At 44.4% G+C, this 26,177-nt stretch overlaps 1 protein-coding gene and 1 long non-coding RNA gene across 2 annotated transcripts in view; one reads left to right on the top strand and one right to left on the bottom strand.

The window, feature by feature from the left end:
• The window catches only part of LOC120233632, a 34,115-nt gene extending 15,687 nt beyond the window's left edge, over positions 1-18,428 (top strand). Inside the window, exon 3 of the long non-coding RNA XR_005528871.1 lies at positions 18,092-18,428. This is a non-coding gene — a long non-coding RNA (uncharacterized LOC120233632). The remainder of the gene's footprint in view (positions 1-18,091) is intronic.
• TNFRSF9 (TNF receptor superfamily member 9) lies at positions 585-11,569 on the bottom strand. Its single transcript, XM_039234980.1, has 8 exons — positions 11,487-11,569; positions 10,569-10,752; positions 9,883-9,990; positions 9,038-9,175; positions 8,540-8,606; positions 7,392-7,522; positions 6,761-6,895; positions 585-2,338 (listed from the first exon to the last, which is right to left on the bottom strand). The coding sequence occupies exons 2-8, from the start codon at positions 10,681-10,683 to the stop codon at positions 2,250-2,252; spliced, it is 783 nt and encodes a 260-aa protein (XP_039090911.1). The 5' UTR covers positions 10,684-10,752; positions 11,487-11,569; the 3' UTR covers positions 585-2,249.
• Positions 18,429-26,177: the final 7,749 nt, after the last annotated feature.

Below are 26,177 nucleotides of genomic sequence, written 5' to 3'. Positions count from 1 at the left end.
GATGGGATTGGGTGGGGCTGACAAGACCATGCCTTAGAACTACTGTTCTGAGAAGCCGTGAGCACAGCAGCTGAAGTATATTGTTCAGACATATTTTCTGGTCCTTCCTGTGCAAATGTTATGCTTTCTGCCCTGTTTGATGCACGGCTTCACCATTTGACTTGCTCTAAAGCTTAGACTCTAACCAACCAGCTCTGAGCGAAGTGGCATGTACCACTTTGCCCTGAGATGGCCAATGTTCCAAGTAGAAGCTCCCCCTCCACCTAAATCTGAGTGAAATAGTGTGGGACAGAGCCGCCACCAACCTGCCACAGCCATGTAATGATAGCAAGAAATGTTATCTGTTGTTTTGGCAAAGTCCATGAAGATTGTGTGCTGGGGAGGCAGGGCGCGACATGTGCTATTTCTGCATAACTTAGCTCATAAAGTTGAACATTCCAATGCTGAAGGTTCAGAAATTTCACTCTGAGGAAGTTTCCCCAGAGACCCTCTTCCACAAGACACATTAAAAAACATTCATACCAACATTGTCTATAATTGCAAGAACAAAAACAAACAAAAAAAAACTGGAAATGACTCAAATGTCTTTTGGCTCAGAATACATTGATAAATTATGGTATATTTGCAAAATTATACAATCATTAAAATGAATCCATTCCAGTTACACACAATTACATGAATGAATCTTATAAATAGAATTTTGAGTGATTAAAGCAAGTCACATACAGCACAATACCATTTTCATAAAGTCAAAAAACAAGCAAAACTAATGTAGTTTGGGGGTACATGAATATATGAGCAATGTTTTAAAAACAAAAACAAAAACAAAAACAAGGGAATGGATTGAATGGACGCTCCCGAGAGACAGTGCCTGGGGGTGAGGTGGGGAGTTTGGCAGAAGATGGGGGAGGGAAGCAACACAGAGGTGAATGCTCTGACCTTGACCCTGACCCTATCAAGGGTCAGATGTTAAATATTGTAGACTTTGTGGGCCCTACTGTCTCTTGTCACAACTCCTCAACTCTGCTGTTATAATGCAAAAGCCACCTGAGTGTGGCCAAGTGTTCCTATAAAACTTTATTTATGGACTCTGAAATTTGAATTTTACGTACTTTTGCATGTCATGAGATACTAGTCTTATTTTGATTTGTTTTTCACTATTTAAACATGTAAATTTTAGCTCATAAGCCGTTCAAAGCCTCAGATTTGGTGGTTGGGGGTCTGGCAACTCCTGCTGTGGGACCCTGGTTGGTCTGTGGGCTCATGGGTGTTCATTCTAGAATGGTTCATTCCTACCTCTTTCATTGATTCATGTATCAAATATTATGTTTAATGTTTTTCAGAATTAAAAACACATATGCAAATTTTTTAATGGGCAAAACAGACGAAGGGGACTAAGAGACATAAACTTCTAGTTGTAAAATGATTAAGTCACAGAGATGACAAGTAGAGCACAGGGGGGACAGTCAATGATCCTGTGGTGACAGATGGGGACTACACTCGTGAGCACTGAGCAATGTACAGAAATGAGCCACTGTGTTATACACCTGAAACTAATATAACATTGCTCATCAATTATACTTCAATAATAAATTAGAAGGACGTTAAACAACAACAAAAGACCAAAACATAATTCCTGTCTCAGAGAAGAGAGTCACAAAGCAGAAGATCCTAGGGTAGAAGGGGCTACAGATGTGCAAAGACATCCAAACTCTTTCCAAAACTCTACCTCAAGGTCTGAGATAGTTAGCCCTTGACCTCAATTTGGGCACTGTCATATTTCCCTCCTTGCATTAGTAGAGCCCATTGTGTCAAATATCTGAACCCAGGGAAAGTTTGATTGGGGGTATTTCCTGCATCTGCGGCTTTTCTGCATATTAGCGCACATACATACATACAAAAAAAAATGGAAATTGATTTTGACTATCATTTTAGCTGGGCCATTGGCCTACATGACTTCATTTGCAGTATAATTCTCTCTCTTTGGGATTAAAAAAAAAAACAGCTCAAACCTATTAAACAAGAAAATGCCCTTTTACCACCACCAGCTTAGTCCTACACATCCCCTTCAAAGAGATACATTTTTAAAGGCCAACCTGTTAGCATTTTGAGAAAACTTGGAGAGGGGGGTAATCTTGAGTCTTATCTAGGATGGTGTTTTTCGATTTAGAAAGATGTGATAGTGGGATCACTCATGTTTCCATGTTGATTCTTCCAAGATGGTTGCAGAGGCACTGTGGATTTTTGCTTCACAGTTCACACTCTCCTTCTTCTTCTTCTGGAAATCGGCAACTACAGGCATCTTCCTCTTGGGCTGTTTGTACTGGTCTCATAAACGCTGAAAAGTAATTTGAAAGCAGCTCATCTTTTGTTATTTGCTTTAACCATTAACAGCCCAGTTGTGTAAATCGGGGTCACGGGGCATCTCTAAGGATGGCCACCGTGCTCAGCTCTGATTTGAACAAGTTCATCGACAAGAAAAGTGATAGCACGTAAGACCTTTTTCTCAGGATAATTTGCAATTTCTTTTTGCCAGTTACTCTTCTTGGTCCTGAACAATGATTGCGTTTATTTACTACGATGGCTTAAAAACTCGGGCATGAATCACGAGAGCATAAAATTAGTCATATCCCAAGCGTAACTATAGTTTCAATCCAGCAGTACGTATTTGAGTCTTGAGTTGCTTAGACACGCTAGACACTTTCTTTTGGTTTTTGTTTGTTTGTTTGTTTTTTATTTATTTCTAGGAGAGAGAGAGAGAGACAGCATGAGCAGGGGAGGGTCAGAGAGAGAGGAGAGAGAGAGAGAGACAGCGTGAGCAGGGGAGGGTCAGAGAGAGAGGGAGTCACAGACTCCGAAACAGGCTCCAGGCTCTGAGCTGACAGTCAGCACAGAGCCCGACGCGAGGCTCGAACCCACAAACCGCGAGATCATGACCTAAGCAAAAGTCGGATGCTTAACCGACTAAGCCACCCAGGCGCCCCTAGACACTTTCTTTTGAAGAAAATGCTTATGGCACCAAGATATTAGATTCTTCCACTACTTCCATCTCTTTGCAGTGAAGGAACTGATTTGTGCATTCGCTCCCAGGTTTCCTTTGACACGTTGGTGTGAAGTAATTTGTGTTACCTCTGAGCAACTCTGCACCTTAAGCAGATTTTTAAAAAATAGTGCAACAAAGCAAAACCACCTGCCTCAGTAATTACATGCTTCTTACTGTAAAAATTCACCGAAGGGAGTGATATCATCAGGCTGGCAACAGAGCTTGCCCCTGACTTTGCTTCCCCTTTGCAAGAAGAATGACTAACAACTATTCAAGAACAAGACACCACTGACAGAATCCTAGGACGCAGGGGTGAGGCCAAAGCGTGCCTCACCTCCGCACCACAGAGACTTCAGACTGCATTCGAAGAGTAAGAGAAGCAACCCCCCCTGACCTCATTGCCTTTCCATCAGGCCAGCCCAGAACCACACAGAAAGGTTCTCCCCAAGCCTCTGGCTCCCCCAGTGCCAAAGAAAAGAGAACCCACAGGGGACCACCAGCCTCTCCCAGCACTTTGTGGGAGACCCTGTTCTGATCTCATGCAACTGCGATGGCAGAGGAATCTTCAGGAATCTGAATGCGCAGAAAAGGGGGAGGAGCCTACGGCCACCTGCACGCAGATCTTAGCCAACGGAGTGCGAATCTGCAAAGCCCAAGCAGCCATCCCAACTAGTAGCCTTGTTTATCTGCAGAGCCAAGTTGAGGCTCACCCTGAACAGGGAAGCTGACAGGGTGCAAATCTGCCTGATTCAGATCCTAGAGCAAGGGGTTTGGCCACCAGAGAAACTGGTTTGCCCGTGGCCAGGCAAGGAGCTGAACCACAGCTCCATCTGCTGTGGGGAATGCCTTCCAGCCCCATCTGACTAGAAGGGCCCATGACAACTCCTGCCCCCCACCCCCATCACTATCCGGCGAAAATATCTTCCAGGAATGAAGGGGAAATCAAGATACTCTCAGTTGAAAAACTAAAAGAATTTGTCACCAGAAGTTCTAGCCAGCACAGTAAGTCAAGAAAAAGAAATAAAAGACTTACAGGCTGGAAAGGAAAAAATAAAACCATCTCTATTTGCAGATGACATTATGGTCCGTGTAAAATCCCAAGGAATTTACAAAAGGCTCCTACAACAAATAAATGAGCTCAACAAAATCACAGAATAGAAGATCAAGCTACAAAATCAACTGTATTCCGATATAGTAGCAACGAATGGGTGGAAACCAAAATTTAAGATACAATACCACTTGCAGTTGCTAAGAAAATGTAAATGCTAATGCCTAAAGGTAACAAAATATGTGCAGGATTTGTATGCTGAAAACCACAAAATGCCGATGAAAAATATAAAAGAGTATACACATAAATTGGAGAGATATATTTTGTTGCATTGGAATACTTTATCTAGCGAAGACATCAGTTCTCACCAAATTAATATACACGTCGAACACAATTGCTCTCAGAACCTTAGCTGACGTTTTTGTAGATACAGACAAGATTGTCCTAAAATTTACGCGGCAGTGAGAAGGAACTAGGACAGCCGAAATGATTTTGGAAAAGAAGAATAAAGTGGGAAGAATCCACCTACTCTTTACCTAAATTCAAAACTTGATTTATAGCTGCCGTAACCAAGATTGTGTGGTATTGGCAGAGCACAAGTACACAGATCAGTGGAACAAAAGAGAAAAACCAGAAATAGCACCCACGCAAATACCACCAACTGATTTTTGACCAAGTCACAAAAGCAATTTTGCGGAGGAAGGATAACGTTTTCAACAAATGACACTAGGGTAAATGGCCATCCACAGGCAAATCAAATAAATAAACAAACAAACAAATAACATTAAAAAAGAATCTTGATGTAAATCTTTCACACCGTATATAGCACTTGGCTAAAAATAAACTATGGATTTAAATGTAAAACATTTAGAAGATGACACAGGAGAAAATAAAAATCTTTGCGATCCAGGACTTGGTGAAGAGTTCTCAGACGTGACTCCATGAATGAAAATAAAAACAACTGGCAAACTGAACTTTATCAAACTTTTTCTCTAGGAGCGCCTGGCTGGCTCAGTGAGTGGAGCGAGCGACTCTTGATCTCAGGGTTGTGAGTTTGAGCCCCACGCTGGGTGTAGATTCCTTAAAAATAAAATCTTAAAAAAATAAAAATAAAATAAGACCTTTTTCTCTGTTGAAGACCCCATGAAGAGGAAGAAACAGCGAACTGCACAGTGGGTAGAAACAATCATGAACCACACACCTGATGAAGAACTCATCGAGAAGATACGAAGAACTCTCAAATGTCAACAGTAAGACAGACAAACAAAAATCCAATCAGAAGACAGACCAAAGGCATGAAGGAACCTTTTGCTGAGGAAAATACACAGATGGAAAGTAAGTACATGAAAAGATGTTTGTTTGATCCTTAGGGGAAGGCAATTGAAGACCAAAGTGAGCGACCACCATATGTCTCTTAGAACAGCTGGATAAGAAACTGTGGCCGTACAAAGTGCTCATAGGGATGAGGAGAAATGATCGCGCATACACCGCTGGCGCGATGTCAAATGGTCCAACTCCTCCGGAAAATAGTTCAGCAGTTTCTTAAAACAACAAACATACGCCTACTGTATGACCCAGAAATCGCACTCCTGGGCATTTATGTTCGAGATATGAAAATGTAAGTCCACGTGTAACCTGTACGTGATTATTCACAAAGACTTTACATGCAATAGTCAAAACTAGAAACAACCAAATGTCTCTCAGTGGGTGAATGGTCAAATAAACTGAGGTTCAGTCTATTTGACTAGAATGCTAGTCGATGTTAAAAAAATAAATAAATAAAGAGCCCACTGTTGAAGCACATTATGCCTCAGGATCTCAGTGACATTAGCCTGAGTGAAAAAAAGCCATCCTGAACAGGTCACATGCTTAGAATCCATTTATTATATCGCATGCCTCGATTTATGTAACATTCTTAGAGTGATGAGTGTGCAGTGGGAAATAGACTCGTGGCTGCTAAGAGTGGGGAGCAGGGGGAGGAAGTGGGTGTGACTGCAGGGGACGAGCAGGACAGGGATCCCGGTGGGGAGGGGACGGTCCTGTGTTGACTATGCCAGACTTTATGCCAGTCTACACATGTGATCAAATGACAGACAGCTGTACACACACATGTCAATGTCGACTGGCTGTTTGTGATATTGTGCTGTAGTTACAGGGGACGTAGCCCCGTGAGTGGCACATGAGACTTTTCTGTACTGTCTTTACAGCTTCCCGTAAGCCTGTAATTATTTCAAAATAGAAACTTTTTGCAAATAACCTAAAACCTTAAAAAAATGGATTACAGTTCATTGCAAGTCACGAATTCCCCATCACTACTCTCCCAAAGCATTCTTACAAAGAACTTCATTGTAGTTGGGGGTGAAGGTGGGAAGGACAAATCTTTAAATCGGAGGTTTTGGTGAGAGCTGAGGGGGACAACCCTCTGTTTTCCTGTGCACTGTAGGATTTTAGCAGCATCTCTGACTCCATTCACTAGGTGCCCTCCACCCTGGCAAGGCTGCGACCGGCAAAACTGTCTCCAGACCTTGCCAAATGTCCTCTTCGGTGCAAAACTGCCCCTGCTTGATAACCACTGGGCTATACTAACCGAAATAAGAAACTTTTCCAGTCTGCTGTAAAAACCCCTGCCTCAAAAGAGCCCATAACAGATACATTTGTATTGGTCTTACGTTGTTTGAATAAATACAGGAGTTTCTTTCTGCCATGTTTAACAATAGAGAAACGGAGAGCCAGAACGAACATGAGGAACAGCACGGCAACTGACATCAGTGCGAGGAAGAAGATGATGATCTGGGAGGTATGACCTTCAAAAAGAGCAAAAGGAGAAATGCATGCAGATATACAGTTTTGCAAATATCCTTACATTTACGCAAGCAAAGAGAAGTGGTACCTTGGACAGCTCGAACCAGCTAACCTGATCAATCTGCCTGTCTCTGAGAAACCTCTTTTTAAAAACCTAAGTCAGTTTCCTAGAGGCCCACACAAATTCAGTGGTTTGGCTTCTCGAGAATATAGAAAACACAGGACGCTATAACCGCCTTTATTTGGCATTATCAAAGGTGAGGTACTTGTCTGGGTCAAGTCTCCCCTTGCTCTGCTTACTAATATGTGTCTCAAGCTGCCCCGCAAACACTTGAAGAAAACTGGGGGCCTCTTGATGCTTGGATAAAAGACGGAAGGCCTACAGGAGGTGCCTCTTGTAGGCAGAGATGTGAGACATCATGGCGTTGGGGCGACGTACATTCCGATCAGAATAGCCATAATACATCCACTCCGACAGAATAGCAATGGGCCCGCTACCTGGATCTCTTGCAGGCACAGGGATGGTGGCAGAGGTCGTGCCCGGAGAGAAGTCGGCCAGAGCCGGTCCACACACCACGTCACTTTCCTTGGTCCCGTTCACACGTACAGACTTGCCATCCAATGAGCAGCTTAGACGGTCCGATGAAAAGAGTTCAGATCATTAATTTAGGTGCAGATCATTCTATTTAAAAATACAGTTTCCATCCAGTAAAGCAGCCTAGTGGCAAAGCTGTGTGGATCCGGGTTCATAAAGATATTATGGAAAATGCCCACTTGACTGGCTGGCTTCCTCCAGCTTTTACGGTTCTCCGCAGTTCATCCTGTTCGACACACCTAACTGGATGCTTCTTTCTGCCCAGGCCGCAGAGCCTGCCTTGTCCTGTGACAGCTTGGTTCAGACTGTTCGGACTGGTTAGTCTCTCACCCTCAATTTCTTTTGATTTTTTTTTTTAATTTTAATGTTTATTTTTGAGAGAGAGACAGACAGACGGAGCATGAGCAGGGGAGGGGCAGAGACAGAGAGGGAGACACAGAATCTGAAGCAGCTCCAGGCTCTGAGCTGTCAGCACAGAGCTCGACGCGGGGCTTGAAGCCACAGACCGCAAGATCACGACCTGAGCCCAAGTCAGGCACTTACCTGACTGAGCCACCCAGGCGCCCCATCTCACCCTCGGTTTCTTAAGTGCATTTAACCATGTCTGACATATATGAAGGACAGACAACTTAGCATAAGGATTAGGAGTTCCTAACCCTAGGACGTGCTGACGTCAGACAGACTAGGGTTTGAGCCCAGGGTCTGTCCCTTTGCAGAATGACCTTGGGCAAGTTAGAAAATCTCACTAAGCCTTAGTTTTCTCATCTGCAAGATAAGGAATACATGCTTCCAGGACAGTTGTGAAGAGCAAATGAATGTCCCAAGGACACACTTTTATGGGGTGGACTTTATGAACCCAGGACTACACATCCCAATAAATGGTAGCTATCATCATCACCTGCTTTGGATTCTGTGTCTCCCTCTCTCTCTGCCCCTCCCTCACTTGCTCTCTGTCTCTCAAAATAAAAAAAAATAAAGACATAAAAATTTTAATTAATTAAAAGGTTAACCCAGATTCTTTGTTTTGAAAACAAAAGGAAATTATACATACTTTTTCCAGGGCCGACAGATCCCATGTTTCTGATCATTAAATGTCCCAAAGCAGCAGTCCTTACAACCTTGAATAAAAATTAAAGCAACAATAAGAAAGGGTATATTTTCCTGATTTTATAGCTCTTTCTGTGATGAACATAATAATAATGTAATTAATTTAATACAGTCTACACAGATATTTCAACAATGCTCCTGGAAACGAAACCCCAAGATGATTAAAGTTTTCATTCTAGTTGTACGTAGAGGATTGTATATATATGTAGAGAACGTATGAAAATACATGATCCTGGTGAATAACAAGCGTTGTGATTTCAAGTTTTTTCCGTTGATTGAAAAATTATTTTGGAAACATCACAGACTTGACTCAGTGGTTTACTGTGTGTTACTTTAAGCTTCTACTAATCTATGTTCTACTTGATATGCAAAGGACCAAGACCTAAACCAATGACCTACATCTAGAGAACAGACTTGCACTAGATTGAATTACAGAACTTACCCTCTTTGGTTAATTCTTGACCTTGTTTACAGTCCTGCTCACATATGGTACATCTCTCCCCCAAGCAGTGGAATCCTGAGATGCACTCACACTCTGCATTGCTGGTGGGGGAACACACTTTCCTGGTCCTAAAAACACCTACAAAGTTTCCCAGTGTTACATTACGCTTGACTTCCGAACTCAGGAAGAAACTTTATGTTCTATGATTTAAACACACACACACACACACACACACACACACCATGCTCAAAAACAAACAAACCCAAAATACAAAAAACAAAATAAACAAAAAACAGACCCATGCTCACTCTACTTAAAGTATAAAGTTTCTTTTTAAATCTCTGTAGAAGACAGTTTTACATCATCCGCATTAAAAGCTTCTCTCTTGTCAAATGTGTGTTTCCTCTAATATTTAAAAGCTCAACTCACAAATTACTGCTCTTACAGTGAATTAGTTTACTGGACTTGCCTTTTGACAAAGGAACCAGAATATTTAACACTTAACACATTCCATCAAGATCAAAACACTAGGGAATAAGAACTTTTCTCCCCAACAAAGGTCCAGGTAAACAATACATCTATAAAAATTTCTAAATGTTTTTATTTTCAAGAGAGAGAAAGAGAGGAGAGAGAGAGAGATAGAGACAGAGACAGAGTGTGAGTGGAGGAGGGGCAGAGAGAAAGGGAGAGACACAGAATCTCAAGCAGGTTCCAGGCTCCGAGCTGTCAGCACAGAGCCTGATACGGGGCTCGAACTCACAAACTGTGAGATCATGACCTGAGCTGAAGTCGGACTCGCAACCGGCTGAGCCACCCAGGAACCCCATACATCTTTTAAATCATACCTTCACACTGCCTGCATATGTCACAGGCCCTTTGTCCACTGGTGCTGGAGAAACTATTTGAAGGGCAAGGAATGCAGATCTGATTCTTGTTTTCCCCACAGAAAGTACCTAGGAAGGTAGATAATAGCTGTACGTTTGACAATGGACAGTCATCACCCAATGTATTATGAAGTTGACAAGAAAACTAACATATGAAACAATGATCCGTTTCTAGGTGGTGCAGTGATACACTTTTCTTTTGATGGACTTTTTAGAACTGCAAGATTGCCCTTAGCATAGTATTGCAAAAAATAAACCAACAGGAAGAAAAAAGTTTCCTTTGTTAAGTTCGCCCAGCTGAAATATAGCATCCAAGAAATATTTGTCAATGAATGAATACAACGTCCTTGAAACAGAGCTCTTTTTTTTTTTCCTGAGAGTGACAGCGTGAGCAGGGGAGGGTCAGAGAGAGAGGGAGATACAGAATCTGAAGCAGGCTCCAGGCTCTGAGCTAGCTGTGAGCACAGAGCCCGACGCAGGGCTCGAACCCACAAACCGTGAGATCATGACCTGAGCCGAAGTCGGACGCTTAACTGACTGAGCCACCCAGGTGCCCCAAAACAGAGCTCATTAACCCTGACCACTAGACTAACTGAGCCATGTGTTCCACAGAATAGATCAAACACCCATGTTAATTTGCTTCTTACCAGGTGGGCATTTGCTACAGGCATCCTGCACTGATCTTGTCCTCTCAAAATTCACGACCAACAACATGGTAGCCACGATGTTGTAATAGCCACTGCCCATGATGAAATCTTGCATAGGTATGACACAAGCAAGGCAGATTCCAGAAGGATTTTAATCAAAGTAGCTGGTTTCACAAATACCACTCTGCAAAAGGTAAACAAAATTTCAAGAATGAAGTGGTTTCTCCTTTTAAAAATTTGTCTACGTTTGGGCCATCACCTCTGCAATTCCTCAAGACTGTAACTTGGGGCTTTTCAGAAACAATCGTTGATGGAATATTATGGAAAAGGTGGCGAATTCATAGACGCTTCTATGATAAGACAGGCATGACTACACACAGAGCTTCACGCAGGTTCACCAAAGTCTAAGAGTGCACTTTCCAACATGTTTTGCCAAAATGCAGAAATAACAATAGCAAGAACTTTTGGGGACTTTCATAGACATTTAGCATTGCCATCCAGATTTCAACAATGCCAGCTGCTTGCTGCCTCTGAGGCAGAGCTCTTAAAATGACAATCTGTTGACAATCTGCAGTTCAGCTCGGTGGGGAGATATCTCATTATTACTCTTCTCCCTTTGTCAGAACAATGCGTGAAAATCTCAACACCTGATCACTAAAACGTTGAAGCGCCTCTCTGCTCAACTCATTATCCCATTTTCTTAATAGACACATATTTGTCCATTTTGAGATTCGAAGCTCGCAGAGTAACAAAGCTAAGAAGAAATCTCCTTGGGCCAGGTTCTTGGTCTTTATTTAATAGGCTAAGGAATAAAAGTTATTAGAAGTTGGAAGGGAAGCGTTTAGACCTGGAGAAACAGAATAAAACTTCTATCCTCACCCCGATTCCATTCCCCCCGACCGCCCCAAATGGACAAACCTTGAGATCTCAGGGCTGGTGAAGAACTTTCCACTCCTCGATTTTCAGAGCAGTGAGGTTCTGTCGCTCAAGAAAGGCTGCAGGTCAAACACAGGAGTTTGGTGACTCAGAAGGGGGCGGGGCCTCGTGGGAAATCCCCACCACAACTCTGTGAGGTTGTTCATTTGATATTTGCTGACCCCAAAATCCCCTAGAGCCCCCGTCCCCACTTGATAATGGCACTTCGAACCATTTCTTGGAAGCAGCTCTCTACTGTTAGGATATCTCTCTGATGACTTTGGGAAAAGGGTTTTATCAGATTTTAAAAGACTCTTTCATGTCAAAAGCTTTAATGGATCCTTAACATATTTGAGGTATTGGGGATGAAGCCCACCTCTTAAATAGATGTCAGCGCTTTTGCCATACCCTACCTCTTGCCTGTATACTAATAATGATTCTATAGCTATAACTCATTGAGTGCGCTGATGTACCAGGCATCACATAAGCACTTTAATGAATACTATCCTCAGAAGAACCCCAGGAGTTAATATCATCATTACTATTAGAACAGCATTATGCAAATAAGCACACTGAGCCTATGAGTCTAGCCAATCAGCAGGACGGGGAGTCAGGATTAGAACCCAGGTCCGCCTGATTCCATTCTACTGTGCTCCTTGCAATGCGTGAGAGACATGGGAAGAAGGAGGAAGAAATAGCACGGAATTTATATGGCGGTTGCCTTTGGGTAAAGTTGAGACCTATGAGGGTTTTTTGGAAAACCATTATTTAATTTTTTGTTTTCAAAAAGGAAGAAGAAGAGGAAGAGGGGAGCAGGGAAGGAAAGGTGGAGGGGGTGGTAAGGTGGGAGGAAGGGGAGGAAGGTGCTCTTGAGATACTAAGATGAACCTGTCCAGTACTGAGAGGCTACGGGCACCCAGGAAGACAACCGAGGGAACTATCTAGCAAGAGTGGTTTCAACTAAAACAGATGGTTTTCTATTGGGATCCAAACAGAAAAGAACTGTTTCCCCTGAGGAGAAGTGGGGGTTCGGTATCAAATTGTATGAAGAGAGGGGAGGAGGGAGCCAATTTTTATTGCACACTTGCTATGTGCTAAGCACTTTACATGTTTCCACGATTCCTATCATACTACCATGCTCCTCCTCGGAAACTTCCAGGAGCTCCCTGTTGTCCACAAAAAAAAAAAAAAAAAAAAAAAAAAAAAAAAAAAAAAAAAAAAAAAAAAAAAAAAAAAAAAAAAAAAAAAAAAAAAAAAAAAAAAAAAAANAAAAAGAAAAAGAAAGGAAAGAAAACCTAGATCCCATGATCCTGATGGTCCAGTATTCAAGGACCTTTGGGACCCAATCTGAAGTCCATGTTTAAAAAAATTAATGGACGCCTGGGTGGCTCAGTCAGTTAAGTGTCCGACTTCTGCTCAGATCATGATCTCACAGTTTGTGGGTTTGAGCCCTGCATCCGGCTGTCTGCTGACAGCTCAGAGCCTGGAGCCGGCTTCAGATTCTTTGTCTCCCCCTCCCCCGCCCCTCCCCCACTCACACTCTGTCTCTTTCTTTTAAAAATAAGTAAACATTAAAAAATAAATTAAATAAATTAAGATATACCTCAAATAACATAAATTTCACTATTTTATTTTATTATTATTTTTAAGTTTATTTGAGAGAGAGAGTGAGAGAGACAGTGTAGGCGGGGGAGGGGCAGAGAGAGAGGGAGAGAGAGAATCTCGAGCAGGCTCCATGCTGTCAGATTAGAGCCCGTCAGAGTGCTTGTCTCATGAGCGTTGAGATCATGACCTGAGCCGAAACCAAGAGTCAGCCACTCAGCCGATTGAGCCATGCAGGCGTCCCAAACTTCACCATTTTAAAGTGTGTATTTCAGTGAATTTTAGTGTATTCATTATGTTGTGCAACTATCATCAGTATATAAATCCAGAACATTTTCCTCACCCCAAACGGATACCCATGAGTAGTCACTCCCCAGGGGACCACCCTGCCTCTGTAACCACTCATCTGTTTTCTGTCTCTGTGAATCTGCCTGTTCCAGACATTCTCTTCACAGAATCATACAGCATCTTGTCTTTTGCATCAGCCTTCTCTCCCTTAGCATGTTTACCCATGTCGTTGTGTGTGTGTCAGAACTTCATTCTTTTTCATGGCTGAATAATATGCCATTGTACCGAGGTCCGCATGTTGTCTATCTGTTCATCAGTCGATGGACATTTGAATTGTTCCAGCTTTTGACGACTATGAATAATGCTGCCATGAATATTTGCGGACATGGTTTTGTATGGGTGTGTTTTCAGTTCCCAGGTGTATACCTAGGCGTGAAATTGTTACATCGTATGGTGATTCTGTTTCACCAATGTCACTGAGGCATTGCCAGGCCCTGGTTTAGGGCAGCTGACCCATTTTCTATCCCCCATCAGCAGCGCATAGGATTCCGATTTCTGCACAGTCTTGCTTGCACTTATTTTCCCATTCTTTAAATTTTTTTATTTTGTGTTTGAAAGAGAAAGTGAGAACACGCTGGAGTGGTGGGGAAAGGGTGAAGGGAGGAGGGCAGAGGGAGAGAGAGAGAGAGAAAGAGAGAGAGAGAGAGAGAGAGAGAGAGAGAGAGAGAATCTTAAGCTCAGACAGGGCTCAATCCCACCACCCTGGGATCATGACCTGAACTGAAATCAAGAGTCAGATGCTCAACTGACTGAGCCACCCATGCACCCCTCCATTTGTTGTTTTTTTTTTTAAGTTTGTTGATTTATTTTGAGAGAGAGAGAGTGCATGCACATGCAAGCTGGGGAGGAGCAGAGAGAGAGAGAAGACCTCAAGCAGGCTCCACACTGCCAGCATGGAGCCCTATCAGAGGCTCGATCTCACAAACCATGAGATCATGACGAAAGCCAAGATCAAGAGTCCCACACTTAACCAACTGAGCCACCCAGGCGCCCCTATTTTTAGTTAAAAATTTTTTTGTTATAGTCATCCTGATAGGTGGCATTTCACTGTGGTTTTCATTTGCTACCTTAGTTCAATTTTATTACGTACCCCTGGCCACCGTCTTCTATGTAACAGGACCGGCAGAGTATAGCAGCTGGTTAAGAGCCTCAGCATTACTGTCAGACTGACTCGGATTGAATCCAGGTTCTGCAGTTGATGGTCCTATGACCTTGGGCAAATTTCTTAATCTCCCTGAGTCAATTATTCCAACCATGTCTACAGACACGATAACACTCTACTTCATCCTCATCCCGTGAGGACTGAGACATTGAACATGAAGTGCTTAGCTCAGTGCCTGGCACATAGTTCTCAAGAAGAAAGGAAACGTTATTATGTGACTTCTGACTTTAAAGTTTCCCTCCCCTAGTCTCCCAGGCTGATCATCAGTAAAACAACCAGAAGCAGCAACAAAAGAGAAGGAAAATGCATGGGCTGCCTACACACTTGGTTGCCACGGTCTGAAAGTCCTCCAAAAGTCACTTTACCTGTGGTCACTGTGGGATCCCCTCCACTGATTTCAGCAGCGTTCACCTCGTGGGAGTTTTATACCATATAAAAATGACACTGCTGATCACCTAACACTTTCAAAGTCACGATCTAACCAGGCAGCCTCCTCATTTACATGTGGTACTCGGGTTAACATTGCAGCATGACATTTAACTGGACTATATTTTCATTTAACTGAATGCTGCTCACGAATCTACGTTTTGGATAGTTTGTGGGCAGAGACGCTACCTCCTCTGAAAGTGACGTCTGTCATTTCCCAGCACAGCAACTAGCTCACTCTTTCAAGCCGGGCTAGTGACCTAAAAGTCTTTACCTAGCGAAAAGATTCTCAAGGTCAGCCTTCGCAGCTCACGTTACACAAAGTCAACCATTTCACAATGAATGTACTGACGGCTATGCACAGCTTGATCCCAGTGTTTAAGGAATTGCCCACTGTTCGTGTTACCACATTCCTGTTTGATAAAACCATCACAGGAAGCTAAGGCACATTCTATAGTTCCCCCAATGCACACACTGTCTGAGCTCACCAAGGTAACCACTTCCCCACCGCTCTTGGTCTATGGCCTGGGAGCACATGGTGAGGGCATCCCTGGGCCGTGGTCCTGGGCTCAGAGAGCAGACACTGTGAGCTTGGGCGTCCTGCAGCTCGGAAAGCCAAATCTTTCTCAAATACCCGGATGTAACAGATTCCTGCATCATCTATTATCTTGCAAGAATAATATGGCAAGTGTAGTTCCCAGAAGTCCCAAGTGTCCATCTTCTTGGTCCTATCTACATTCCCGTAGTTCTGGAAATCTCTGTGCATTAGCTTGGGATTTGTAACAGTCACACAGGAGATCTGAGGAAGACTTTGCAACATTAATTTGTATTATTCCAAATATGCCCATGCACCTAAGAACTGTAAGACTGGGAGCACCTGGCTGGCTCAGTCAGTGGAGCATGCCACTCTTGATCTCGGCGTCATGAGTTCGAGCCCCCATGTTGGGCACAGAGCTTACTCAAATAAATAAACATTCCAAAAATAAAAGAACTTTAATACCGGTTCTTTACTGAAATCCACAAGAAGGACATTGAGCCTCAGAATTGCAAAGAGTTTAAAATTTTTATAACAAATATTTAATGGAATTTAATTACATTTCAAAAATAAAAAGTCTCAGATATATTTAAATAACTAGATATTTGATATATATCATTGTAATTTTATTTTAATAATTGTAAAGCTTTTAGTAGAATAACTTTTTTAAAGGAAACACGAAAAATAATTTTAATTGAAAAATTCTACAGTCACATTTACAATTTACATGACATGCATACAAATTCTGTATTCTTTGAGTACAGTTATAGTTCATGTTTTCACTCCTTCCAGTCAGTACTGTCAATAAATCATGGGTTATGTGAAGTTCTCGGCCAAGGAAATGAAGCAAGAAAAAGAAATTGTATGGAGCAAATATATAATAATTTATGAGTTATGTGTCCTTGCCACCCATTTAAACATTTCTAGACCATCAAAGTATATCCAGGCATCTGCAATAATTAAATTCAGTCATCGGTTGTATTTTCCCAACTTTGTCACATAAAAACAATAATATGTTTATTTCGTTATTTTGAAGATTTCTCTGTTGGAGTAGAAAAACAGAACAGATTTGGGGCGCCTGGGTGGCTCTGTCGGTTAAGCGTCCGACTTTGGCTCAGGTCATGATCTCACGGTTTGTGGGTTCGAGCCCCATGTTAGGCTCTGTGCTGACATGACAGTGCTAAGAGCCTGGAGCCTGCTTTGGATTCTGTGTCTCCCTCTCTCTCTGACCGTTCCCTGCTCACGCTGCCTCTCTCTCAGAAATAAATAAAAAACATTAAAAAAAAAAAAGAAAAAAAAAGAAAAACAGGACAGATTTAACACGTCATTAGCTTGATTTGCCACTTAAATAGGAAGACATAGGTTATGTGAGTGCCATTTCTACACCTGCTCCAGACCGCACAAATGCCGGTGAAAGTATCTAGAGGCACGAAGCAGGCATTCAAGAAACCTTTACTGAATGAATGAATGAATGAATGAACAGCTAAGTGAAGACATGAGTTTGTTAACTGCAGTCTCGTAGTCTGCCTACATCTTCATGACCTAACGTTTTCCTTCCCTCTCCCTTGTGAAGTCATTCTGGTGTGTGTCCCCCCGCCTGAGCTGTATGGTTTGACCCTTCTTTGGGTCTCACATAAGATGCTTTTCCGCTGATCACTAGCATTTGCTGGGGACTCACTCCTGCAAGGCCCTATTCTGTGTGTTTACATAGATTATACCAATTATACCTTCCAACAGCCTTTGTCCCTACTTTAGAGATGAGGAAACTAGAGCACAGAGAACCCAGGTAGGCTGCCCAATGTCACCTGGCTGGTAAGGAGCAGGGAAAGGGTTCAAACCTGGCTGGCTGGCTCTTAACAAGGACTCTTCATCTTTCTGTGCTCAGTACCCCTTTATCCTGTGGGCTCTATGCGTGTGGCCCCTCCTGGAATTCTCTTTTTTTAAAATTTTTTTCCCTAATGTTTATTTTATTTTTGAGAGACAGAAAGACAGAATGTGAGCAGGGAAGTGGCATAGAGAGAGGGAGACACAGAATCTGAAGCAGGCTCCAGGCTCTGAGCTGTCAGCACAGAGCCCGACATGGGGCTCGAACCCACAAACCATGAGATCATGACCTGAGCCAAAGTCAGCCACTTAACTGACTGAGCCACCCAGGTGCCCCTGGAAGTCTCTTTTTAAGTTTGTAAAATATAATACAAAGGATTACAGAGGAAACCCATCGTTTTGAAATATACCCACCAAATATTTAAAAAGCCAGCTTGCAGGGGCGCCTGGGTGGCTCACTCTGTTGAGCGTCTGACTTCGGCTCAGATCATGATCTAGCGTGCATGGGTTCAGGCCCCGCGTCAGGCTCTGTGCTGACAACTCAGAGCCTGGAGCCTCCTTCTGATTCTGTGTCTCCTTCTCTCTCCACCCCTCCCCTGCTCACTCTCTTGTCTCTCAAAAAGTAAAATAAAACATTAAAAAAATTTTTTTAAGCCAACTTGCAATATATGGTAATACATGGACTTCTTCATTAACACATACCTGTCCTAGTTTCAGATTAATCACGAGTGTCAATGGTACCTGCAATAACCATGACGTGGTATGAAAATAACCGATTTCTACTGGTGCGACATCATACGTTCCCTTGGCTCTGCTCTGAGGATTTTTAAATTCAAGCCTGAAGGAAATACTAGATTCCTGCTAGAGGTTAGTGAAAATAAAAGATGTGATTTTTTTTTTTTTTTCCCGTCCAGCCTCACAGACCCCTGAATGCTATCTGTGCCCTGTGGGCGTCTGAGGACCCTAAGATCACCTCCTCTATGCACAAGGCCTCCTTGCTGCCTTTCCTGTCTTGCATTGGGACAGATACTCAGTACTTGGTTTTAGCTCTGGGAATCTGCTCTTACTCTTTCTTCTTTCGGGTCCTTATATAGATCCTGTCGCTGCACCTTAAGGTCTATCTGTACAATTTCTAACCCTCCCCGTCTCCATCGAGATGGCACATTTTTATGGTCTATCACTTCCTGTGTTCCTCTCCTATGGGCGCTTCACCCATGGATTTAGACGGGTTGCAACACTGACAAATAAATGTCTTCTAATACTTAATAAAATACTTAATAATAGTTAATACTTCTTGGCTGCTTTCTGCACCACAGATGTTATACTCAGCCCACCGAATACTTAGCCTCTCAGCAATTCTACAAGGGCAAGAGCTGTTGTGACTCTTCTAGTGTTAAAGAAACAGAAGTTGGGGCACCTGGGTGGCTCAGTCAGTTAAGCGTCCTACTTCGACTCAGGTCATGATCTCGCGGTTCGTGGGTTCAAGCCCCACATCGGGTTCTGTGCTGGCAGCTCAGAACCTGGAGCCTGTTTGGATTCTGTCTCCCTCTCTCTCTGCCCCCTCCCCAGCTCATGTTCTGTCTCTCTGTCTCAAAAATAAACTATAAAAATTAAAAAAAAAAAAAAAAAAGAAAGAAACAGAAGTTGAGAGAATTCAAGTGACCAAGCCAAGCATTAATGGTGGCACTAGATTGTCTACGATGGACCAGTGTTCTAGTTTCATCTCTGTTCCTTTAATGCTCAGAATAACCCTATGAAGTTAGTGCCCTACCTCATACAGGGGCCCTGAGGCCTGAGGGTCAGGGAACTTGTTCAGGACCACCCAGCTAGCACGGAGAGAGCTGGGCTTACCCGCAGACAGGCTGGAGTCAGAGGACATGCATTTTCTCAGCACACCAGGCAGCCACCTTTAGGGGAAGGAAAAGCCAAGGTTGGAGCCGAGGTGTTCTCATTCCCAGGCTCCTTTAACATTTGGCCACGGGCTCTGACTGACCTGGGAGCTACTCATTCCTGTGAATGAACACAAAGACATTTGACTCAGCAATGGAGCCTGAGACACTGCCGATGTAGTGGTTTGAGAGCTGAGTCGGAAACCACATTGATCTGATCTCATCTATGTGAATGACTGCCAATAAACTGACAGTTTAAACCTCGAGAAATGTGATGAAGACTGGAATCCACAGCAGCCACTTTTTGGAGGAAGCTAGGTTAACTTTTCAAAACTTAAGAGCATGGAAGCAAAGATCATTAAGGAAGCAAGTGCTACGTATTTTAAAATTCGACTGGAGAGAGTTGCCACAGGTCGCTTAAAGGGAAGTGCTTTGTGGGCTGCAGCCGGTAGCTATGATGAAAGAAAATTCACCCTGACAAGCAAGGTTATCCTGAAGCTTATGACTTGCTCTGAAAGCGGGCTTCTGCCTGTGGAGTCCTGGCCTCTCCCTAGCATTCACCTCGTTCCTGGGGAAGGAACAAACACGCAGACACACGCAACTACTTCCTAAACTCAAATTTTGCCAACGAACATCCAAGTATTTTCCCTCCGAATCAAAAGCAAGTCATCATCCGAAGATGGATTTTGTTTCCTTTTGAACTTTTTAATGGTGATCGGTATCCTCCACCAAATGACTCCACTCACAAGTCGATCCGTTTCTTCCTTCACAAACTCTGCCTCCTTGTCTTCTGGAATTTCCAGTATAATGGAAGACCACTGTGTAAACCATTGGTTTTCATTAAGATTTCAGGGCACTGGGTGGCTCAGCCGTTTCAATTCGATAACTAAATAAGAGCTCCAGTGTATGTGCATGTAAGTTGTGGATACTTAACATACACCTACCAGGTCTACAGCACTCAAACAAGTTCTGAATTTCTTTGTTACTGTCATTAAATTATTCTTGACCCCTTACCAACTCAATAAATTTGACTCACAAGCATCTACTGAACTTCTGATGCAAGTGTGCACAGGATATCTGATCTGTCACTTCTGCTTTGTGACCTGTTCCACCCCCCAAGCCGGCCTTCCCTGCTGCTCCTGGACTTGGACAGAGGGACCACACTCCTGCTCCTCACTTTCTGGGCCTCCTCTTACCCAGGTCTCCTAAAGAGCGCCGCCCCTCATTATTCTCCATCTCCTCTCACCCTTCTACTTTCCTTCCCAGCACATATTACCACCTAGCACCCAGTTATTCATGCAACTGTTTACTCTCCATCCTCTGTCGCTCTCACGGACATCAGCTCTGTCATAGGGGATGTGGCTTTTTCACGGCTGTGTCCCGGGCACCATCAGTCCTGGGCACAGGACAGGCACTCAATTGATGCTTTGTGGACGAATTTTGCTGCCTTGAGAGGCATATCGAGATAGAACACCATCCCACCATCCCAACGGCCTTCACAGCCTGGAGTGGTAGGCAGGCATTTATACACATAACTAAGCTAAGGCCGCACAGCCTTACAGATTCCATACTAAGAGAACAAAGTGCTGTGGGAATATAAGCCTCCTGGAGCACTTTACGAGGGAACTGGGTTTTCCAAGGTGGAGAACAGCTTGAAAGGCTGGTGTGGAAGCAGAAGGCTTTCCAGTTAGAGGAACTGCTTTCTGCCAAAGCGTGGAGGCGGCCAAGTGCGGCGTATGTTCAAGGCACAAGAAAAAATGAATGAGGGAGAGTAAGAGGTAAGAACACGAAAGATGAGGACGATGTCTGAACCACGGTGTGGAGGGATCTGAACGCACGAGCATACCTTCCACTGACTGAAAGCCCCCAGGTGGGCGCTCACCGCCAGCGCCGGCGGACCCGCAGCACCACGCGGGCGTGCCCAAGCTTGCCAAAACCGTGTTTTCTCCGTGGGTGCCCCCACGTGCACTGGGCGGGCTAGAGAAAAGAAAGGGATTCAGGATACAGTCAAAGGGCGGGAGCAAGGAGTCAGAAGGTTCTGCTAGATTCAAATGTGTATCGCAGGGAAGGGTGACTGATCGCTTAGACCACTGTGAGAAACCGGATCACCGGGATCCCAAGGTCACTGGAATCTGCAAACACCGCAGCAGAATAGGGATAAGGCCCAGCCGCGGGGACCAGCCACGCTTCACTTCCTCTGAGCTCTCGTTTTACGTCACTAGGGCCTCACCAAATTCGGGGCAGGCATTCCTATTCACGTGTTACAAACGAGAGGTGTTTGAACGCTTTTGATAACCCTGTACTGAAACCCGAATCAGATCCTACTCTCTCTCCCGGCGGTTAGGATGCCAGTAAGGGCGGAGCAGGGCAGTGCTTCCCACGAGGAGCCGGAGACGTGAGAGCAAACGAGGCCCGCGCGGCAGAGCCTCGAGTCCGACGCGGGGCCCTGCAGGTCTCCCCAAAGCCATCTCGGAGCCCCCGCGCGCCCACTGGCGTCCGCCACCGGAACCAATCTGGGCTGAGGAGGCGAGAAGGGTGAACTTCCTGCCTCGCCTACGCGGACCGCAACCCCCCCCGGAAGTTCGCGGTGTCGCAAAGGTGCGACGGTGACCCCACCGTGTCCGGCGGCTCGCTCTAATACTTCCGCCCGCCCACAGAGAACGGGACGCGCCGCCTGGACCTCGGACCCAGCCGGCCGCCCCGCCCCCTCGCGCGGGGCCCCGCCCACTGCGGCGCGGCGCGACCAATCCCGGGCGCCGCCCGCCCCGGGCGCCGGAAGCGGGCCTCACGTCACTGCAGGTGGGCCGCTGACCTCGGGCTCCCGGCCGGCCGTGGGAGGGGTGCCGGGTGGCCCACGCCGGGGGGCTTTCGCGCCGGGTGGGAGCAGAGGCGAAGCCACCCCCCGGGCCCCTCACAGCCCTCGGTGTCAGAATTTCCCCCTTGCGCCAGCGCCGCCTCAAATGTCAGGGCTCGCCCACTCTTCTCCTGTTTCGCCGACCTAACCTTTCGGGGGCTCGGAGGGGAAATTCGCCGTTTCGGCCGGACCTCCCTGGAGCCTGCCCCGACCCATCCTTTAGTGGATGCTGAAAAATACATTCATTTAATTCCGCATATGGCTTCCTTCCACCCATTAACTGCAGTTTGGCCCCCTCGCCCCTGGAACCCGGGAACCCGGGAACCGGATGGAAATAAAGCGACCTTATCCGCGGCACGTAGCCTTTCCTCGTCGCTGTCCGATGAAACGAATTCGACGTGGCAACTAAGATTAAAATAGGAATAAGAAATCGGTTGGAGCCCCATTGTAAACTGCACTGTTTTGCAGAGGCGGAGTATTCATCTACAGCGACAGGCAAAGCAAGGAGCATCTTTGGGGTGAAGTTAAAGAGACTGCTTAGCAAGTATTGAGCACCGGCTGTGTGCCAGGGACTGTGATAGATGCTATGGATTCAGCAGTGACCAAGACAGGAAGGTCCTATTGAGTTCACAGGGTCAGAGGGAGACAGATAATAAGTAAACAAAAGGCAAAATGCTGAATATCAATGAGATAAAAGATACATTCACATTAATAGAAAATGAGCATTTACTGAGATGAGATGAGAAATGCAAGTGAGGCATGAAAAAATAGGCTGGAAGCAGTTTCTTTGCTATTTATGGTGATCGGGCTAATTTGGGGTAGAGTTGCTTTTTGGTATGAGGATCAGAGTGGCCAAACTGGTGGCGGTTTTTAATGTTGGGCAGGCGAAAGCTTTACCTCCTTAGGCTCTCTGGCAGAGCCTGAGAATTAAATCGACAACAAAGGTTAAACAGGACAAAAGTATACGAATTTACTTAATGCAAGTTTTACATGATCCAGGAGCTTTCATAAGAAAATGACACAGGGGCGCCTGGGTGGCTCAGTCGGTTAAGTGGCTGACATCCCCTCAAGTCATAATCTCACTGTTTGTGAGTTTGATCGGGCCCTGCATGGGGCTGTGTGCTGACAGCTCAGAGCCTGGAGCCTGTCTTCGGATTCTGTGTCTCCCTCTCTGACCCTCCCCTGCTCATGCTGTCTCTATCTCTCTCTCAAAAATAAATAAAATATTAAAAAAAAACTAAAAGTTTAAAAGAATTAGAAAAAAAGAAAACGACACAAAGAAGTGGCAAAAGCTAAATGTTTATATATTGGGTTGAACAAAGTGGCAATTGTGGAAAAGTCATGAAAATAAAACAGGGAGACTAACGGAAGTTATTTTAAGGTCTCTGTGTGCAAATTCTTCCAGACTCAAGTTCCTCTCTGCTGATGTTTCTTTCCTCCTGGTGCTGGGAGAGCCCTGCTCACCTTAGTTTCCCCTTCTGCTTTCGGGATAAAAAACTGGGAAGCTGAGTGCCTTTCTTGCACCTGTTGTTTGAAAAAATGCCTGTAACTCGGCATGCCTGGGTGGCTCAGTCCGTGAAGTGTTTGACTCGTGACTTTGGCTCATGTCATGGTCTCAGGGTTTGTGGGATTAAGCTGAACACTGTGGAGCCAGCCTGCTTGAAATTCTCTCTTCTGCTCCTCCACCCCTTCCACCCCTTCTCCTCGAGCATTCTCTCTGCCTCTCGAAAGAACAAAGTTTTTTAAAAAATGCTTTTAACTCAAAATAATCAATGTGCCAAGGTGACATATTTGGAGATAGCATGTCCTGAACTCTGTCACTAACGTTATCAACATCATTTCTCCATTGTTGGATTTTGAGGTCAGCAAGGCAAAACAGTATCTTTTAGTTAAATGTGGCAACTGCTATTAGAAACTGGTTTTAAGCTCCTTGAAAACAGCTAGTCTTTTAGTTTGTATTTATGCATAAAGACTTGTCAGATATTTTAATTTTTTTAATGTTTATTTAGTTTTGAGAGAGAAAGAGAGACAGAGTGCAAGCAGGGGAGGAACAGAGAGAGAGGGAGACACAGAATCTGAAGCAGGCTCCAGGCTCCAAGCTGTCGACACAGAGCCTGACGTGGGGCTCGAACCCACAAACCATGAGATCATGACCTGAGCTGAAGTCGGAAGCTTAACCGATTGAGCCACCCAGGCGCCCCTTGTCAAATATTGAATAAAAGAAGTGAATAGAATGAGATTTTTCTGCCTGGAAATAAAGGACTGAACTAGGAGTTGTCTTCGCTACCAGTAAAAGAGTAATATATATATATATATACACATACATTTTTGTGAATGGTTTAATTTTTGCTGCTTTATTCTGCAAATGTATGATGATAAGTAGGTATGAACTAGAAAGCGGAGTGTATGAGTGTTATGGACTCATTAAGTAGTACTGATAGAGTTTATGGTGGGCAGAGTGTGAAATTTGGTATCAAAAGTTAACCAAGATTCTGCAGGACCTTTTACACTCATTTCACCCCTCTGGACCCTCATCTTCTACATCTGTGAAATGGAAAGTACATTTTCCAGGAAGTCAATATATAATGTCTAAAACCAGTAAGGAGAAACGACAGTATTAGCATATTATTTAAAAATACAGTTGGCTCGGGGCGCCTGGGTGGCTTAGTCGGTTAAGCGTCCGACTTTCGCTTAGGTCATGATCTCGCGGTTCGTGGGTTCGAGCCCCGCATCGGGCTCTGTGCTGACTGCCAGCTCGGAGCCTGGAGCCTGTTTCAGTCTGTGACTCCCTCTCACTCTGACCCTCCCCTGCTCACGCTGTCTCTCTCTCTCTCTCCTAGAAATAAATAAAACCTTTAAAAAAAAAAAATACAGTTGTCTCTTACAAGGGTTAGGGGCATCAACGCCCCCTGCCCCCTCGTGCAGTCAGAAACCTACACATAACTTTTGACTCCCCCCAAAACTTAATTATTAATACCCTTCTGTTGATGGAAGCCTAATGAATAACATAGTCAATTAACACATATTTTGTTTGTTGTATTTTACATATACTGTATTCTTGTAATAAAGTAAGCTAGAGAACAGAAAATGTCAAGAAAATCCTAAGAGAAAATGTTTAGAGTACTGAACTGTGCTCACTGAAAAAAATCTGTGCATAAGCAATCCCACGCGGTTCAAGCCCATGTAGTTCAAGGGTCAACGGTATTGAGATAACTAAGAAATAAGTAAAAGAGTTAAAAATATTTGCCTCTGGAAAGCAGGGGTGAGGGGTAGGAAGGACTGAGTCAGAAGACTGCTGTTTTTCATTATGAACCTTTTAAAGCTGCATCCCTGGGCTATTGAGGTGTAACAAACCAGAGCTATTGTGCAGCAATTTGGCTACGGTGACTCCTTTGGGTACAGGTACAGGTTGGCGGAGACGCTCTGTTCCACCTGAGTTCATTCTGAAGCCCAGCTTGAGAGGGCGGTGGCGGCAGCCCTGGAGGAAAGTTCTTCCCATGGCAAAACAAAATTATAAGAGAGCACGGCTGATCGGCAGGTCAGTGCTTTTCAAAACCTTGACCGGCCTCGTCTGTTAACATTCTATTAGCGAAAACAAGGGCAAATGCAAAGTCAAGGGGCAGGGAGTATCCGCCACTCGCGCAGGTGAAAGAGGAAAGAGTGGCCATTTCTGAAAGAGCATAAGTAACGCCATAGTTGTGAACACTGTGTGCGACGTATTCATTTGATAAAAACTGCTGCTGACCCAGGTCCAGTTCAGATCTTGATGGTGATGCGGATGTCTCAGGAGCCTTGCCATTTTTCTGTCCTATCTCGTTGCTGCAGCAGGCCACCAGCACAGGCGTCTCCTTACAAGAGTTTACTACGGGGCCTGGAACACAGCAGCCCGTCTTCTCTAGGGTCTTCCTCCAACTACCTAAAATCCCTCCTTTTTGAGACACATCTGACCACGTGCCTCTCTTTCCCCACCATACTCAAAACTCAAAGGGGGTGGCTTTTGCCTGCTTCCTTGGCAAAGAGCCAAAGATGAAGTCATTGCACACTTCCAAAGTGT

The sequence above is a fragment of the Hyaena hyaena genome, unplaced genomic scaffold (assembly GCF_003009895.1).
Source record: "Hyaena hyaena isolate Hyena2069 unplaced genomic scaffold, ASM300989v1 scaffold_94, whole genome shotgun sequence".
NCBI classification, from domain to species: Eukaryota; Metazoa; Chordata; class Mammalia; order Carnivora; family Hyaenidae; genus Hyaena; species Hyaena hyaena.
The sequence above is the reverse complement of the archived record's forward strand: the minus strand, read 5'-3'. Positions and strand labels throughout refer to the sequence as shown.

Coding starts and splice junctions, on each gene's coding strand:
- TNFRSF9 (XM_039234980.1), bottom strand. CDS start 10,683: ATGCAAGATTTCATCATGGGCAGTGGCTATTACAACATCGTGGCTACC. Junction 9,991..10,568: donor CTGTAGCAAATGCCCACCTG/GTAAGAAGCAAA, acceptor CTACCTTCCTAG/GTACTTTCTGTGGGGAAAAC. Junction 2,339..6,760: donor CCTGTATTTATTCAAACAAC/GTAAGACCAATA, acceptor ATTACTTTTCAG/CGTTTATGAGACCAGTACAA.